We start from the raw sequence: 14,976 nt of genomic DNA, 5'->3' as shown, positions 1-14,976 counted from the left end.
TTTCTTCTAACAACATCAAATTAAATTCATATATTAAATTTTGTATATTACACTCAAAATAATATAATTAGCACTTATTTATATTAAAATCTATTCAAAATTCAATATAAAGTATACCTACAAACAAACACACCCTGTACTACATTACATTACATTAGATATGGTGTGCAAGTGCAAAGTGCAATGCATCATCATATGTATTTGTGCCCCTCCATGGAACAACCTAAATGGCATGTCCTAATGCAACAAGTACACCAATTAAAGCCACAAAAGAAAAAAATACCCACATCAACTATGGCTTCAATCAAACCTCAACTTATGTGTGTATGTAATAATTCGATTCATTTATGATAAGAATTATTATTATGTAATAGAGAAATAGGAACCTTTATATATTTACTTACCGGGATGAAAAAAGAACCAAAGAAGAAATCAATGAATGAATCTTGATTCTCTGAATTCTTTGATCTTTCTCTTCATTTCCATTTATACCCCTTTTCTTGAAACTTGATTCTCTTCAAAACTCCCTCCACAGCTAAATCGAATGCATCTTTGATGCCCCCCTCCAATCCTTTATCAGAATTTGCATAAATTATGTTAGGGATATGTTCAATCACTTTTTCCCTCATTCTTTTCACCTTTTCTCTGCTAATCTTCTCCAACACGGCTTTTACCGAAGATGTCCCATTCTTCACGGCCTCCCGGTCTATGAAAACCGAATAGCTCCCCGGTTCGGCCGGGAGGAACCACTCGTACTGCAAGTAAGCCGTCCTGTGCCAGAAGAAAACCGGGATCGAACCGGCCAGCATGCAGTCGAAAACCGAGCGGCGAGTGAAGCTGTCCCCCCGCGGCTGCAAGCAGAAATCCGAGTGGAGGAAAGTGTCGAGAATAACCGAGCTGCCGTTGGCGCACTTTGAACCGCCGCAGTCGACGACCCGGCACGAACCGGGTTCAGAGTAGCAGTGGTTCAGCAGGATTCCCCTGAAATCGTTTTTGATAAAGCCGCGAGTCGCGCCGGCGAAGCAGAAGAGCGTGCGGCGGCGGCGGCTTCCGACGAACTCTTGCCAGATTTTGACGTCGGAGACTGATTTCGGGTGGAATCCGGTGGGGTAAGGGACGCCGACGTCGAAATAGTCCCAAGGATTCTTCTCGATTAGCAACCGTGTGATGTTGCGCATCTTCGGCTTGTAGATACAGCTGGACCCCCAATCGGAGCCCTTCGACCGACGGAAGTCCCACGAGATCCTGCCCATGGTGATGAAATGATCCCAACCGTACGATTTTTTGAAGGAAGGCTGATCGCTCACCCAATCTAGCATCAAGCTGCAGTGGCGATCGCGCTCCTCCGCCGTGGAATTTTGGGCGAAAAGTGGCCGTTCGAGTGCGAGTCCGGTGTAGAGGGGGATGTAGAACGCCGCCGCGGAGGCCGATTCTAGGGTACGGCAACGGTAATTGAGCATTCGGCGGTGGTAAATGGGCTCGAGGGAAAATTGATCGGTCCAAAACCACGCGGAGCTCACATTCGTCGGCACAATTCTAGAAATTTCCAAAGCGGCGGTTCTCCCGAACCCTGCGTTCGAAAGCGCGTCGCACCGGGAAGACCAGGGGTTGATGTTGTGGCAATTTTTCACAATTTCGGAGTTGAACTGCGGCGGAAGCTCGTAAACGTACACTTCCCCATATGGACAATTCCGATTGATTGCGTGAGCCTTCGAATTTCCATCAATTGAACTTTCCTCACTCGTAATCGGATCGTTGCGTAAGGCAGGGGCGGGGCGGGAACTCTGAGAAGCGGCGGAGTAGAGCGAGAACGGGAGCGACGGCGCGGAGAGGATGAGGAGTAGCTGAAGCAGCACGACGCCGAGGAAGAACCACGACCGCCGGTGGTGGAGGGAGATGTAGGGTTTGAACGAGGCGAAGTAGGAATGCCTACGGTCTAAAATATCGACTGCTTTCGGTTTGGAGATAGGCGGCGGCTCGGAAACAGGAAGCATTAGGAAGTGATTCCCGGCGAGCGCGCCGGCGGAGAAATAGCGACGGCGGCAGAGGCAGCGTCCGTGGCGGTGATGATTGGTGGAATCTAGAATGGAAGGTGAGGATTGAATTAAATGAGGAGTGGCTAATGATCTGTGGGCGCGTGCTCTTGTGGGTTTATCGCCATAAACCGACAGCTATTTAGCCGGCCAGGTTAAGGCTGCGTTTGCCATAACCATATATTGTTATAAACTTTTGTAGACTTTTACCATTTATAAAAAAATTCCAAAAAATCATTAAACTAAATTTTTATTTTTTATTATTTCTTAAACAACAAAAAATATTTTAAATATAAAATACTTAGAATTCTTTATTAATATTTTATACTATTGATTTATTTATATCATATTAAATTAGCATTATGCACCGTATAAGTAACATTTTTATTTATATATAAAAACCGGTTATCTTTCCTTTTCCTACCTATCTATCTCCCATTGTCTAATATTTCTATATTAATACCCATAGGTTACTTTCGTTAATTGAATATTCAGGTAATATCAATTTTTTTATGTAGATAGTATTGTGCCATGTAAAAATTAAAGCTACGTGTTCTCTGTCTATTATTTAAACTAGTGTTTTATAAAAATATTCGATATTATATGTAGTATATATTATATTTTATACTCCCTCCGTCCCATAACAAAGTATTCAATTTTTTTTAGTAACTGTACTATCTACCCAACATTACAAATACTCTTACAACTTACAATATATTACACAAATGTCATTACTTTTATATCACACGTACTAATAAGGTTATTTTGGTCATTTCTACTATATCTCAATATAATACTAATATTTCTAAAATTACGTGAAAAACAAATAGATACTTATTTCTGGGACGGATGAAGTATTATAATTAATTCAAGAGTTTATAAAGTACTAATTAAAAATTCAGAAAATACAAGATCAAATTTTTTTGAAACGCATTTTAAATATAGTACATGATATCTGAATTTTTTATTGATGATACATCAACTTTTTAATAATATTATCAGAAGACTTGAACGATTCTATCTAAAATAATAAGTACTATTTTTCTCAATTAATTCAAAAATAACAAACTTTATTTATTTATTTATTTTATGACGTAGGAACCCGCAGCCGGTATTCGAAAGTGCGCACTGGATAAACCTCCTATCCAACCTAATACCCTGCAAATTAGGTCCGACAAAAAAAAAAAAAGAAACACACTTTTAAATGATATAACTTTCATCTTCTCTATAGACTGTTGATGGAAAATTCAATGATATGAAAATTTAATATTTTAATTGTGAAGAAAAAAAAAACTCAAATATCACAAAACACTTTTTTTTCTATATATAAAATAATTCTTAGACCTAAATTTTATATCAAACATAAAAGTTGAATATAACATAATTTAAAAATAGTAAATAATTTATTATGTACACAATAGTAAAATAAAATCAAAAATTAAGTAACGTTTAACTTATGAACTATGAATATGTTAAAAGACTTTTCAATGACAATAATTCAAACTAAACTAAAGCCAATGGGAGCTGCCATTTGCGACTTTTAAATCAAAGCATAGCTGTTAACTATGCGACGTCGTTTTAGATTTCCCTTCACTTATTGTTTCTTTTTTCCCACGCTTAGGTCACATGTTATACACTATTTGTCTAGCGTAACTTTTTCGTTGGGCCTAATTTGCAGGATATGAAATTTGATCGGAGATTTACCCAATACGCACTTTCGAGTAGCAGCTGCAAATTCTCACGTCATTAAAAAAAAAATTGTTAGATTATAAAAAAACTAAATAATAGTCCAGTATTTTTATAAATTAAGTAGTGAAGTATTCCCGCTTGAGGGCTATAATTCAAGTTCGACTTTGGATGCATGTATTCTTTAGAGAAAAGAATTGTTCATTAAACACATTCATTATATTCAAATAATTATTCAAATTTATTTTTAGTATTGAAATGCAAACTTAAATTATACACTGAAAAAATTAAAAGAATAATCCACACTTTATAGATATCACATATAACTCATATATTTTTTTTGTTTAAAATAAAAAAAAATCATATATTTTTATTATTTTGAATTGAATTGACGGTTAAATATATATATTTGAACATATTCAATTAATATAAAAATATTAACTTTATAATTATAATTGATCGAATATGAATAGACAGATGTCTGTATAATCAACAATATTATCAACCTAACGACTGCGGCTCACTAGAGACGATGGAATGACGTTTTGGATCCACCTCATAAAATGTTGAAAAAGTGGAAATATCGCCTAAATTTCATTCACTGGGTTGCAAATAATATTATTATAGACCTTTTTTTTTCTAGCTTATGGTTTTTTATTGAATTTCTTTACGAAATTTTTATTATTTTATAATTTTATAATTAAAAAAATATCCATCCAAACATAGAGTTTTATTTACATAATACACTCTCACTTATTTAATACTATTTAATTTTTTTTTAAAATCATATAAATACTTGGTATCAATAAATTTACACGCTAGCAGAAAGATATTGTAACAAAGAGTATTATATATTCATTGTAGGCCCAACTGATAATATTTTAGGCACGTGGCGAAATCGTTGGTGGCCACCTGTACCTAATCGGATCTGTATTCTCCGAGCAGCCGGTCGAGAATCTCGTATGGCAAAAATGGTTTCTAATAATAAATTCTAAACAAAATAAATATAAATAAATAAATTATCTGCTCCATCAATGCTGGAAAAGGAAAAAAAAAAAAAAATCGCTAGAAACTAGCCTATTGACTAATATTCCCAATTGCGACCAGAGAGACGTATCTCCCTCAAATCGCAAGTTTCTGCTGATAATTTGTTGGTCGGGCAATGGGGGCGAGGAAGGATTTCGGGGTTTCAGTGTGTATTTGTGCGATTGTTTTGGTTTTTTGTCCAATTGCCGGCAATTCCGCGAGATCGGAGGACGATATTAGGGAAAAATTCTACGGGAATCTGATCAATACCTCAACCACCGACAATGACGAGGGGAGCATCGCCAAGATGTTCGATCGCGTGTTGGAGAAAGAGTTCTCCGAAAATGATCAGTCCGAAGGTTTTACCGTTTCTAAATTTTTCGCCATATTCCTGTTGTTGGCTAATTTTGTGTTGCTCCAAGCTGCTGTTTATGGAAAAAGATTTTTTTTTTTTCCTCTCCTTTCTTTTTTTTTTCAATTGGTTGGATTTGGTTTATGAAAGTTCTTCATTTGCATTTGATACTTCCGTTTCTGCTGTAGAAAATGTTAGCAACGATGAGATAAGTCGCTGTTCTTAAGATTTAGGAGTGATTCTGTGATTTTGACATTTGGGTTTCGTTTTATTATCGTGTAACCCGATCAATGGAGTTGGTCTAGGCATTCAACTATTGACAGTAGATGGTAATTTAATTTTCCATTCTGTGTAATATAATACTATAGGATCTTTGGAGGTGGGATCCATATGTGTGCTACATGTTAAAATAGTTGGTTTTCATATGATATAATAGAAATGTGGTCCAACTGTTAAAATATTGACTCATTTTGGTCATCTTTCTAAAGGCTCCGATGGAAGCAGCTTCAACAGCAGTGTGGCTGATCAACAGGTACGTATGTGTATCCCTTAGGTGCATTGAAGGTTGATCTATATTTCAGTCACCAGCTTGAATATTATGTAGATTCAAAGATGTTTTGACATTAATGTTATATCTTGTTATCATTGCGCTGGAGAAAGATGTGCTGCAAAATCTGGATATAGGTTTTGTTTCTATGTATTTTGTAATGCTTCTGGAAGTTTGCTTTATGTTATGATCACACATGGTTTGATTGCTCTTGGTAATTCGAAGATACTTATGATGAAAACACAAGATAGCATATTGTGCAGGAAACATTGGTGAGTTTTTAGGAGAGAATATATACACTTTGAGGAGGCTGTTTTTTGATGTGTAATTTTTCTGAGGACTTCAGGAGAAATCGTCTATAGTAACATTTATCTGTTTACATTGAGAGAAAAGTGTCCATCTATAGAAAATTTGCAGAAAGTAATTCAAAGTCCACAACAGTTATGACAACCTGTGTTTCATGTGTGATTGAAACATGAGATAGTTGTGTTTCAGTGTTATTGGTCGAAGATGGTTTTGCTCTGTTTTCAGCATGGAACTATGACTTTGCTGCTTTGTTCCATCTTACAAAATTGAAGGCAAATGTTTCCGATACATTTAGCATGATGTTATTTGCCGTATTTTGTATCTAGTGGTTTGTGTACAACGTGCAATGTAAACTCTTGGTAAATAGACTCATGCTCCCCAGTTTAAGACATGTTGCCAAACTGGTAAACATTTTTATTTTTTGCAAACCATATACTTATGTTTTGTATTATGTGTTAATTCATATTATGTGAACATATATAAACCATAAAGAACAAAATTAGATTGTTATCACATGGCGTAGACAGTTCCAACTTATTCTGTTTTATGTTGTTTTTACAGGCTGAACTAGAGACTGTTGCGAAAATCTCACATGACAAGATGAAGAAGAATGATACTAAAGAGGCTAAGTAAGGAGATGATAATAAGTTGCTCTTTGCCTCTTCCTACTCAAATAAGCATTAAGTTCTTGTATTTTTAATCAATTTTTTTGTAATCTTACCTGTTTGTACTCTTGTAACAGTAATACAAAACACTTCCAGTTACAAGATGTGTTTGCTCTTGAAAACGATGATTCAGAAGACATAGAGACTCTAATAGATAAAAAGGTATGGCCTAATGTTTTTAAGGAAATCAGAATGTAGATTTCTGGAATTAAAATCCTGCACATTTATCATGTTAATTACAGGACAATGTATTCGTAATGTCAAAGAAGAAATCAAAATATCCAGTGCTTCAGGTGGATTTTAGGTAATTCTTTCTATTTCCTTTTTAGTTGATTCTAACATGAAGCCCTATTTTCATTATCTAAAAATCCTTCTTTTGCATGCTTCTTCTGAAATTGATGTCATTCATCTTGACACAACAACAATGATTTTGATATTGAATTCATGCATCAAAATTTTGTAGGCTAATTTCAGACTTGGTAGTTCTGATAGTTTCTGCTGCCATTGCTGGAATCATCTTTTCCTGTTTAGGGCAACCGGTTTGTACCTGTTGGTCGCTGTATTCTTCTTATCTATACTTTTATTTACTTTTCCATTTAGTATGTTATGTGCATTCATAAACCATAATTTTCTGATTTATTTGGTTTTTCTTTAAGGTTATCGTTGGGTATCTCCTTGCCGGTTCACTTATTGGACCAGGCGGTTTAAAATTTATCAATGAGATGGTACAGGTAGGTCTGCTCTGGGTGTCTGATTCCTTTTAGTGCTGAATCATTTCTTAATTTTGGAAAGATTGATGTAATCCTTTAAGCATGGAATGTTTTGTAACTATCTTTGCATTCTCTGTGCCCATATGACAGCGCATGTACATTAAACGCCCATGAAAATTATGTCCTTCATTCTTTTCCACAATTATAATTTAGAGTAATCGCTCCTAACTCATGTTGCAGGTTGAGACTGTTGCTCAGTTTGGTGTTGTTTTTCTTCTATTTGCTTTGGGTCTGGAATTCTCTTTATCAAAGGTGCAGTTACTGTTACTTTATTTTTCTCTCCTCAGTTATAATCTTTGGCCAATTTTTCATCTTTCCTTCTATAATGAATCCTAATATGCGGTTCTAATGCAGCTTAAAGCTGTGGGCCCTGTTGCTATTCTTGGTGGATTGCTTCAAATATTCATTCTTATTTTCTTGTGTGGCATAGTTGCCGGGGTACTACTCTACTAGTTTTCTGTTTTCCTTTGCTCCGGATGCTTTTTATTAGTATAATATTGTAGGTTTTCACTTGATGCAGTTATGTGGAGCAAAGTTGTCAGAAGGCGTTTTCGTTGGTTGCTTTCTCTCAATGTCATCAACTGCAATTGTATGTATCCAGTTAATTCTTTCATTTTAAAAAAAAATTTAAAAAAAAAAAAAGAAAAGAAAGAAAAGACTTTGTTTTGATTTGTGGAGGTTAAATAAAAGCACTATCATGATACCAAATTGTTGTGTTTTTCCACATAGGTAGTGAAATTTTTGGTTGAGCAGAACATAAACAATTCTCTTCATGGTCAAGTAACTATTGGAACGCTAATTTTTCAGGTTTTCTTTCTTTTTTTCAATTTTTAGTAATACTTTGCTAGCCTAAAATACTGAACTTAATCTTTTATCTTTTCTTTTTGTCCCCATTGGATGAATTTCATTCTTTCTAGGATTGTGCTGTGGGCTTGTTATTTGCTCTGCTTCCTGTCCTTGGAGGTAACAGTGGCTTTTTGCAAGGAATTTCCTCCATGGGAAAATTGTAAGCCACAAAGATACACACTTATATTTTACTTTAATCTTTATTATGCATCCGTACATGCTTATCGTTTTTGGTCACCTGATTTAATTGTTGATTTCAGATTGTTCACTCTATCCGTCTACCTTGGAATGGTTTCTGCGCTGACTTGGTCTTTTGTTCCCTGGTTTTTAAAGTTGATGATGCAATTATCATCCCAAGTTAGTCAATCGCAATCTCATTGCGTGTATATGTTTGTTTATTACTTTATTCATCGAGAAACTGTGGTTACCTGCCTGTGAAAACCTATTGTGAACATGCTTTCAAGTTTTATTCTGCCGTTCACTAGTGTTCATTTATGGAGGTTGAATGTGTTTTTTTAGACGAATGAGCTTTATCAACTGGCTGCAGTGGCATTCTGTCTGTTGTCAGCTTGGGTAAGGACAACATATTGATCATATATTCCTTCATTCGCATTTTTTATATTTGAATCGAACGGTTACAATCAAGCTCGCGAAAAGTGTCATGATCCAAATAGCTTATTAATTTCCATGTTTCAGTGCAGTGATAAACTAGGCCTAAGTCTCGAATTGGGTTCCTTTGTTGCTGGGCTCATGATCTCCACCACCGAGTTTGCTCAGCATACCTTAAAAGAGGTATGTTTCGACAGCTTTAATTTCCCTGACGCTATGATTCACCCAAATAATAATGATCTGTATTGCTTGCTATATTTCTTGTAGGTTGAACCAATCCGCAACTTCTTTGCTGCCCTATTCCTGTCCAGTATTGGAATGCTCATTAACGTTCAGTTTCTCTGGACTCACGTGGATATATTGCTCGCCTCGGTAATTCTGGTTGTTGTTGTGAAGACAGCAATCGCTGCCGGTATTACCAAGGCCTTTGGATACAGCCTCAGGACATCGACTATTGTAAGATACCACGATCTTTTTCCTTATTTTCTCCTAATCTAACACCTACCCGTATCCATCCATACATCCAATCTTTTCACAATCCCAGGTTGGAATATCATTGGCGCAAATTGGAGAATTCGCCTTTGTTCTTTTGAGCCGAGCAACAAATTTGCATCTTATTGAGGTGGATCCCTTCTTCCAGTCAACTTCCTAGACACTGCTTCCCTTATTTTTCCTTTTTTACGTCGACTGAGGATTCTGTTGAATAATTTGCAGGGCAAGATGTATCTCCTCCTCCTCGGAACAACAGCATTTAGTCTTGTAAGCTCTTTCCATAACCACGCGAATCTCCACAATCAATCCCCTTATTACATTCGACTGACACCTTCTCTGCAGGTCACAACTCCGGTCGTGTTCAAATTAATACCTGCTATACTACACCTCGGCGTTCTCATGCACTGGTTGCCCTCCGAGAATGGAAACAACTCTACAGTAATACTTTCGACCTGGTCTTATTATTCCTCATACATATTCAATACATACATTCCAACCCTTTACAAGTAAACAATGATCTGGAAACGCACATTTCTTGTTGCAGGAGAAAGTTCCCATGGTTCAGATCACATGACAGAAGATGAAAGACAAACATTTCCCACTCGCTCGGCTCTAAATTTTGCTGAAGCAGACACAAATACGGTAAGTAAATTGTTGGTTACTTAGAACATAGATTCCATAGCTTTATTATGTGGTTAGAAGGAGCCTGCCAATACATCATATACAAAGAACCTCACTCCACACAACAAAGGGCACAATTTACATTCATTTTGTACATAATTCTTGTTCTTCAATTACTACAAAGGTCATGTTTCCTTGTGTTTTTAGTTCCATTTGGATTTTATGTTATTTTATTGAAAACTTAAGATCCGGAATGTGATTTTAGTTGTTGAAACTACTTGTTTGGATATAAGATTGCATAGAGGATAATGTAGGGTGTATTTTGTAATTGTTTTAGATATTTAGATAGTTTTGGAAGTTTGAATAAAAGATGTGAATTTGATATGATTAAATGAGTGTTGGTTTTGGGCTACCCACCCCACCCCCCCCTAATGCCTATTGCAATTCGCAAATCCACCTACATATAGAAAGCCCCCAATTTTAAGCCTAGTACATATTTAGTGGCAAGGTATTTTAGAGTTTTTAAAAAAATTAAAAATAAATGGAAAAATTGAATACTTAATGTGATATAAATAGTAAATAGGCATAAGATATAATGTTTTATATGATAAATAAGTTTTAAATAATAATAAAAAAATGTATTTGAAATGATATTTATTGAAAAACTACGTGAATAATAACTTCCAATGTAAACCCTAGACTAGTGAATAAATACAGATAACAGAATACAGCTAGTGTGTTGCTAAATTTGATCCAAGCTGCGCATTGTGCCCTTTTTCTGAAAGAATCTTTTTATGCAGTATGTAAAATTAAATTATAAATAGAAGAAAAAGAAAAAACAATAGACAGGTGCCCGAATTTCCAGATTCAAATAAGCTAAGCAGAAACAGACATAGGTGTATGTATTTATAACAATACACAAGGGTTAAATAAATAAATAGATAGCCTCTTCTAATTCTTGAAAGTTATGAAGAAAGGGAATTTCTGTTGGAGGAAAGAATGTCAGGTTGGCCTTTGAAAGAGAACATCACAATATATATAGTAGTAGTATTCTTTTATTGCTATTATTATTATTATTATTTTATGAAATGTAGTCAGAACATGCATGCATACCTGGTTAAAAATTATTGAATCAAACAGTCAAAGATACATACATATATATATATATATAGAGTCATCACTCACGGGTCCTATGATGTCCATCATCAATCCCCTCCTTCAATCAAAGAGAGTATAGCTTATATTTATATATATTTTTTTTTATTGAAAATAGTATTAATATAAAATATACTCAATAATATTAATTCGATGCATTTGGTATGTGGTGTATTTAATTATTTTTCATGTTTTGAATTTGATGTATTTGAGAAATTTTATTAGCGGCTATTTTTTTTTATGCATTTGATAAATTTGTCACATTGTTATATATTTATCTATTTCCTTATTAAATTTTATAAAATAGAAAAACAATTATTTGTACTTCAAAATAAAATCGAGCACAACCCTATAGCCCAATTCCATTTATTTATTTATCAAAGCATTCTGCAAATAAATAAATACTACAAAAATGTGAGTGGGTCGACGTGGCAGTAAATCCAAACCAAGAATCTCACTCAATCATTTCGCATCCCAACAAACTCATACATCCATCCGTACCAAAACCCTAATCCCCAAATTACTTCCCCTCACAAACCCTAATCCCCGAATTACATTCACACAATCAATCATCAGCAACCTCAATCACCAAATTAATCCCCCTCCCTCCGCCATGGGACATCAATTGGAAAGCGATTCGCTCTCATCTGTCTCTATTGAAAAATACAGGCGCAATTTCCTTTTCCTGAAATTGTGTTTTATGGTCGAACAAAATACAATTGCATTGAAGAAATTATTTATTGCGAGTAATGTAAAACTGGTAAGAAAGCGACGCAACGTCGATGAGAGGCAGAGGAGGAGGAGATATGCATACAGAGACAGACTCAGACTCAGACAGAGACAGGTATGCGTTCATATGTATTCATGTATGTATAAATCTGGATTGATGGATTTCATTACTCCGTATCGATGAGCTAGCGTCGTCGAGTGGACTGGAGTGGAGTGGAGTGCAGCTATAGCTTCGTAGCGTGGGCCCCGGTCGGGCGATATGGTATACAGTCCAGCCACGCCTATTACTGACGGCGGCCTGCCGGCGGATGCGCCGCTGCAGCCATGCCGTCGTATCAGACTTTTATCAGTCATTTAGCCTTTTCTTTATACAGTCGGATAGCCGATACCCCTACTCCCTTAGCCTGTCATCTTCCGCCACGTGGCAGATCTCCCTCAAAAAGCACAATCTCTCTCGTACTCTTCGTTCTTTCCAATACAGTGAATGAGAGTTTTTTTAGAGTGTGTGGGTTGCCTGATTTTGAAAGATTTCGATGATAAATTATATGAAAAGGATTAAAATAAAAACTATAGGATAAATTATATTCCAAGAAGATAATACAATTTTTTTTACAAAAGTTTAAAATTCTTGAAATAACAATTTTCTGAAAAAAAAAATAAAAAAATGCACACCATTCAATGTCAAATTATATACTCCATATATCAATTTTTTCATATATAATAAATAATAATAAACAATTTATTTATAAGTTGATTTTTTATTTGTATTTTCAAATCTTGTTGTATTTAAAATCAAAATTATTATTTAGATTTGATATAAAATGGTGTTTAATTTTTATTTAAATTTAAATTTAAATATAATGTAAATATAATATTTTATTATAAAAAATTGTATTTTTTAAGAATCGTGAAATCAAATAATATTGAAATAAGTCTGATATATATATATATATATAAACTTATAGATGTATAATTCATTTTGCAGTAACGTATATATATATATATTTTTAATAACTGTGAATTTCATTTTTTTTTACATATTCGGTTTAGAATTTTTAAGTTTTGAAAAATAATAAAAATATTTTATAAATAAAAAAATATATTTAATACTACCTCCGTCTCACATATCGTGTCTAGCTACACACTGTATTTTAAGAGGGGTATAATTAGAAGATAATTAAGAATATAATTATCTTATAATATAAATAATTATAAATTAAGATTAACATAACTAAATAGTTTAATTAAAATTTTAAAAATAAATTAAAAAGTTTAAAATGAGATTAAAGTGTGTAATTATTTTTCAAAAAAAGAAAATTACATAGTATATGGGACGGACAAAAACGACAACGTGAACATGGTATATGGACGGAGAGAGTATAATAGTTTTAAAAAATTTAAGTGTATCCCAAATTTCAAATTTTGGAAAGGGCTTGTGTAATCAAAGGCTAAATTAAAATATTACTTGCATAGTACTAAAATGTAACGGCCATAACGAATTTTTTGAAAAGCAAAATAATATAAACACATTAATGTACAATTAATAGCTATAATAATTATTATTGACATAAAAGTGCACAACGAAATGGTTAATTTAAAACCAACATATGCCTGCCTAAATTAAATACTACCATTGGATTGATTGTTTGAATTTAATTATTTGTTCTTCAACTAATTTACAATTATTTCCAATTATCTGGGCCGTACACTAGTACTTAGAAGCAACATTATATTGCAAATAATTAACCTATGAAAATAATAATAATAATAATAATAATAATAATAATAATAATAATAATAATTCTTCCACCGAACAATATAATATTTTGTTATTTTTATCTATTCAAATGGAAATGGAGTATAATGTATACAAATTACACCTTAGTAAATATGGACTTGAATGCACATTACATACCCTAAAATTTATATTTTTTTCACATCAATATTATTGGATTAATTAAAATATATAGATCATTTTTATTTTTATTTATATATATAAATTATTATTTTAATGCCATATAAATACAGTGGGTTTGTTTGCTTACTACTTTATTTTTTTTTATATAATTTTTAATATATATTTATTTTTATATTTTTTACCAACTTGATTTTCTATAGTTCACATAAAACAAATTATTTCAGATTAAAAAACACTAAATAAACAAAATCAATATATGTTAAATTTGATGCTAAAAACAAATATATATATATATATTTATATATTTAGAAATGTATATATTTAAGATACACGGAAAATGTAGGTACTAAATAATAAAATGCGAAATAATCAATATTCATAATTTTAAATGAAAAGTATATAAAATAATTATTTTGATGTATATATTTCAGAATGTATATATATGTAAAGTCATTATACATATTTTGTTGAACTTTCTTGATATAAAATAAATTCTTATAAAAAAAGTAATGATTATTTTATCTTGTAAATATCAAGTCAAAATTAACATTTTAAATAAAAAAAAATACAACAATAAACATAGCCTAAAAACACAGGAGATTTGTAGGAAGATAATTATATGAGTCAATGCAAATAATAATGTTCGTCAATGAGGAACCCTTTTTATTTATGCAGCTTCACCTATCCATGTGACATTATGTGACACTAATTATTGCCCCATTTAATTTTGGACACGTGGCCTATTTTCAAGTACTATTATTATTAGATAAATAGTATATAATACAATGAAATAAATGAGGCCATAATAAATTTCCATTTCTCATAAGAACAAATTCATTAAAATTTTGTACCTTCTGCCATGATTCCATGCACAATTTTTGGATTTGGATTTTTCCTTGTATATCAAGAAATTGGATTTTATTTTTGGACAGACTCAACTTTGAGGTAAATCATTTTTCAAATTTAAAATAAAAATAATAAATAAATAAAATTGGTGTAATAAAAGATTTTGCAGTAAACAGGGTGAGTTTGTTTTCGTTTGCTTCTTTGTGTCAGTTTTGTGTTTTAATTTTTGGGTGAAACCATTTTTGGATTTGATTTTTTTATATGGAAACAAACAAAAAATGAAACCTCACATGTTAAAAGTAATACTCCCTTCATTCTAAAATATAGTCTTATTCTGTTGGACACGAAATTTAAAAAATATTCATATTCTATTGG

General features: G+C 33.1%; 2 protein-coding genes across 2 annotated transcripts; one reads left to right on the top strand and one right to left on the bottom strand.

Annotated features, from left to right (window-relative positions):
* Positions 1-166: 166 nt before the first annotated feature.
* Positions 167-2,174, bottom strand: LOC127259566 (xyloglucan galactosyltransferase XLT2). Its single transcript, XM_051286957.1, has one exon. The coding sequence runs from the start codon at positions 1,992-1,994 to the stop codon at positions 477-479; it is 1,518 nt and encodes a 505-aa protein (XP_051142914.1). The 5' UTR covers positions 1,995-2,174; the 3' UTR covers positions 167-476.
* A 2,598-nt stretch (positions 2,175-4,772) lies between these two features.
* LOC127260121 (K(+) efflux antiporter 5) lies at positions 4,773-10,151 on the top strand. The gene is made up of 20 exons (XM_051287799.1): positions 4,773-5,104; positions 5,586-5,629; positions 6,512-6,579; positions 6,693-6,777; positions 6,858-6,919; positions 7,079-7,154; positions 7,272-7,346; positions 7,566-7,637; positions 7,740-7,823; positions 7,906-7,974; positions 8,115-8,192; positions 8,303-8,391; positions 8,492-8,588; positions 8,751-8,804; positions 8,928-9,023; positions 9,108-9,296; positions 9,385-9,462; positions 9,555-9,599; positions 9,675-9,770; positions 9,877-10,151. Exons 1-20 carry the CDS (start codon positions 4,882-4,884, stop codon positions 9,904-9,906), a joined length of 1,710 nt encoding a protein of 569 aa, XP_051143756.1. The 5' UTR covers positions 4,773-4,881; the 3' UTR covers positions 9,907-10,151.
* Positions 10,152-14,976: the final 4,825 nt, after the last annotated feature.

The sequence above is a fragment of the Andrographis paniculata genome, unplaced genomic scaffold, assembly GCF_009805555.1.
Source record: "Andrographis paniculata isolate CXL003 unplaced genomic scaffold, ASM980555v1 Contig60END, whole genome shotgun sequence".
Lineage (NCBI taxonomy): Eukaryota > Viridiplantae > Streptophyta > Magnoliopsida > Lamiales > Acanthaceae > Andrographis > Andrographis paniculata.
This window is presented reverse-complemented; position numbering and strand designations above follow the sequence as displayed.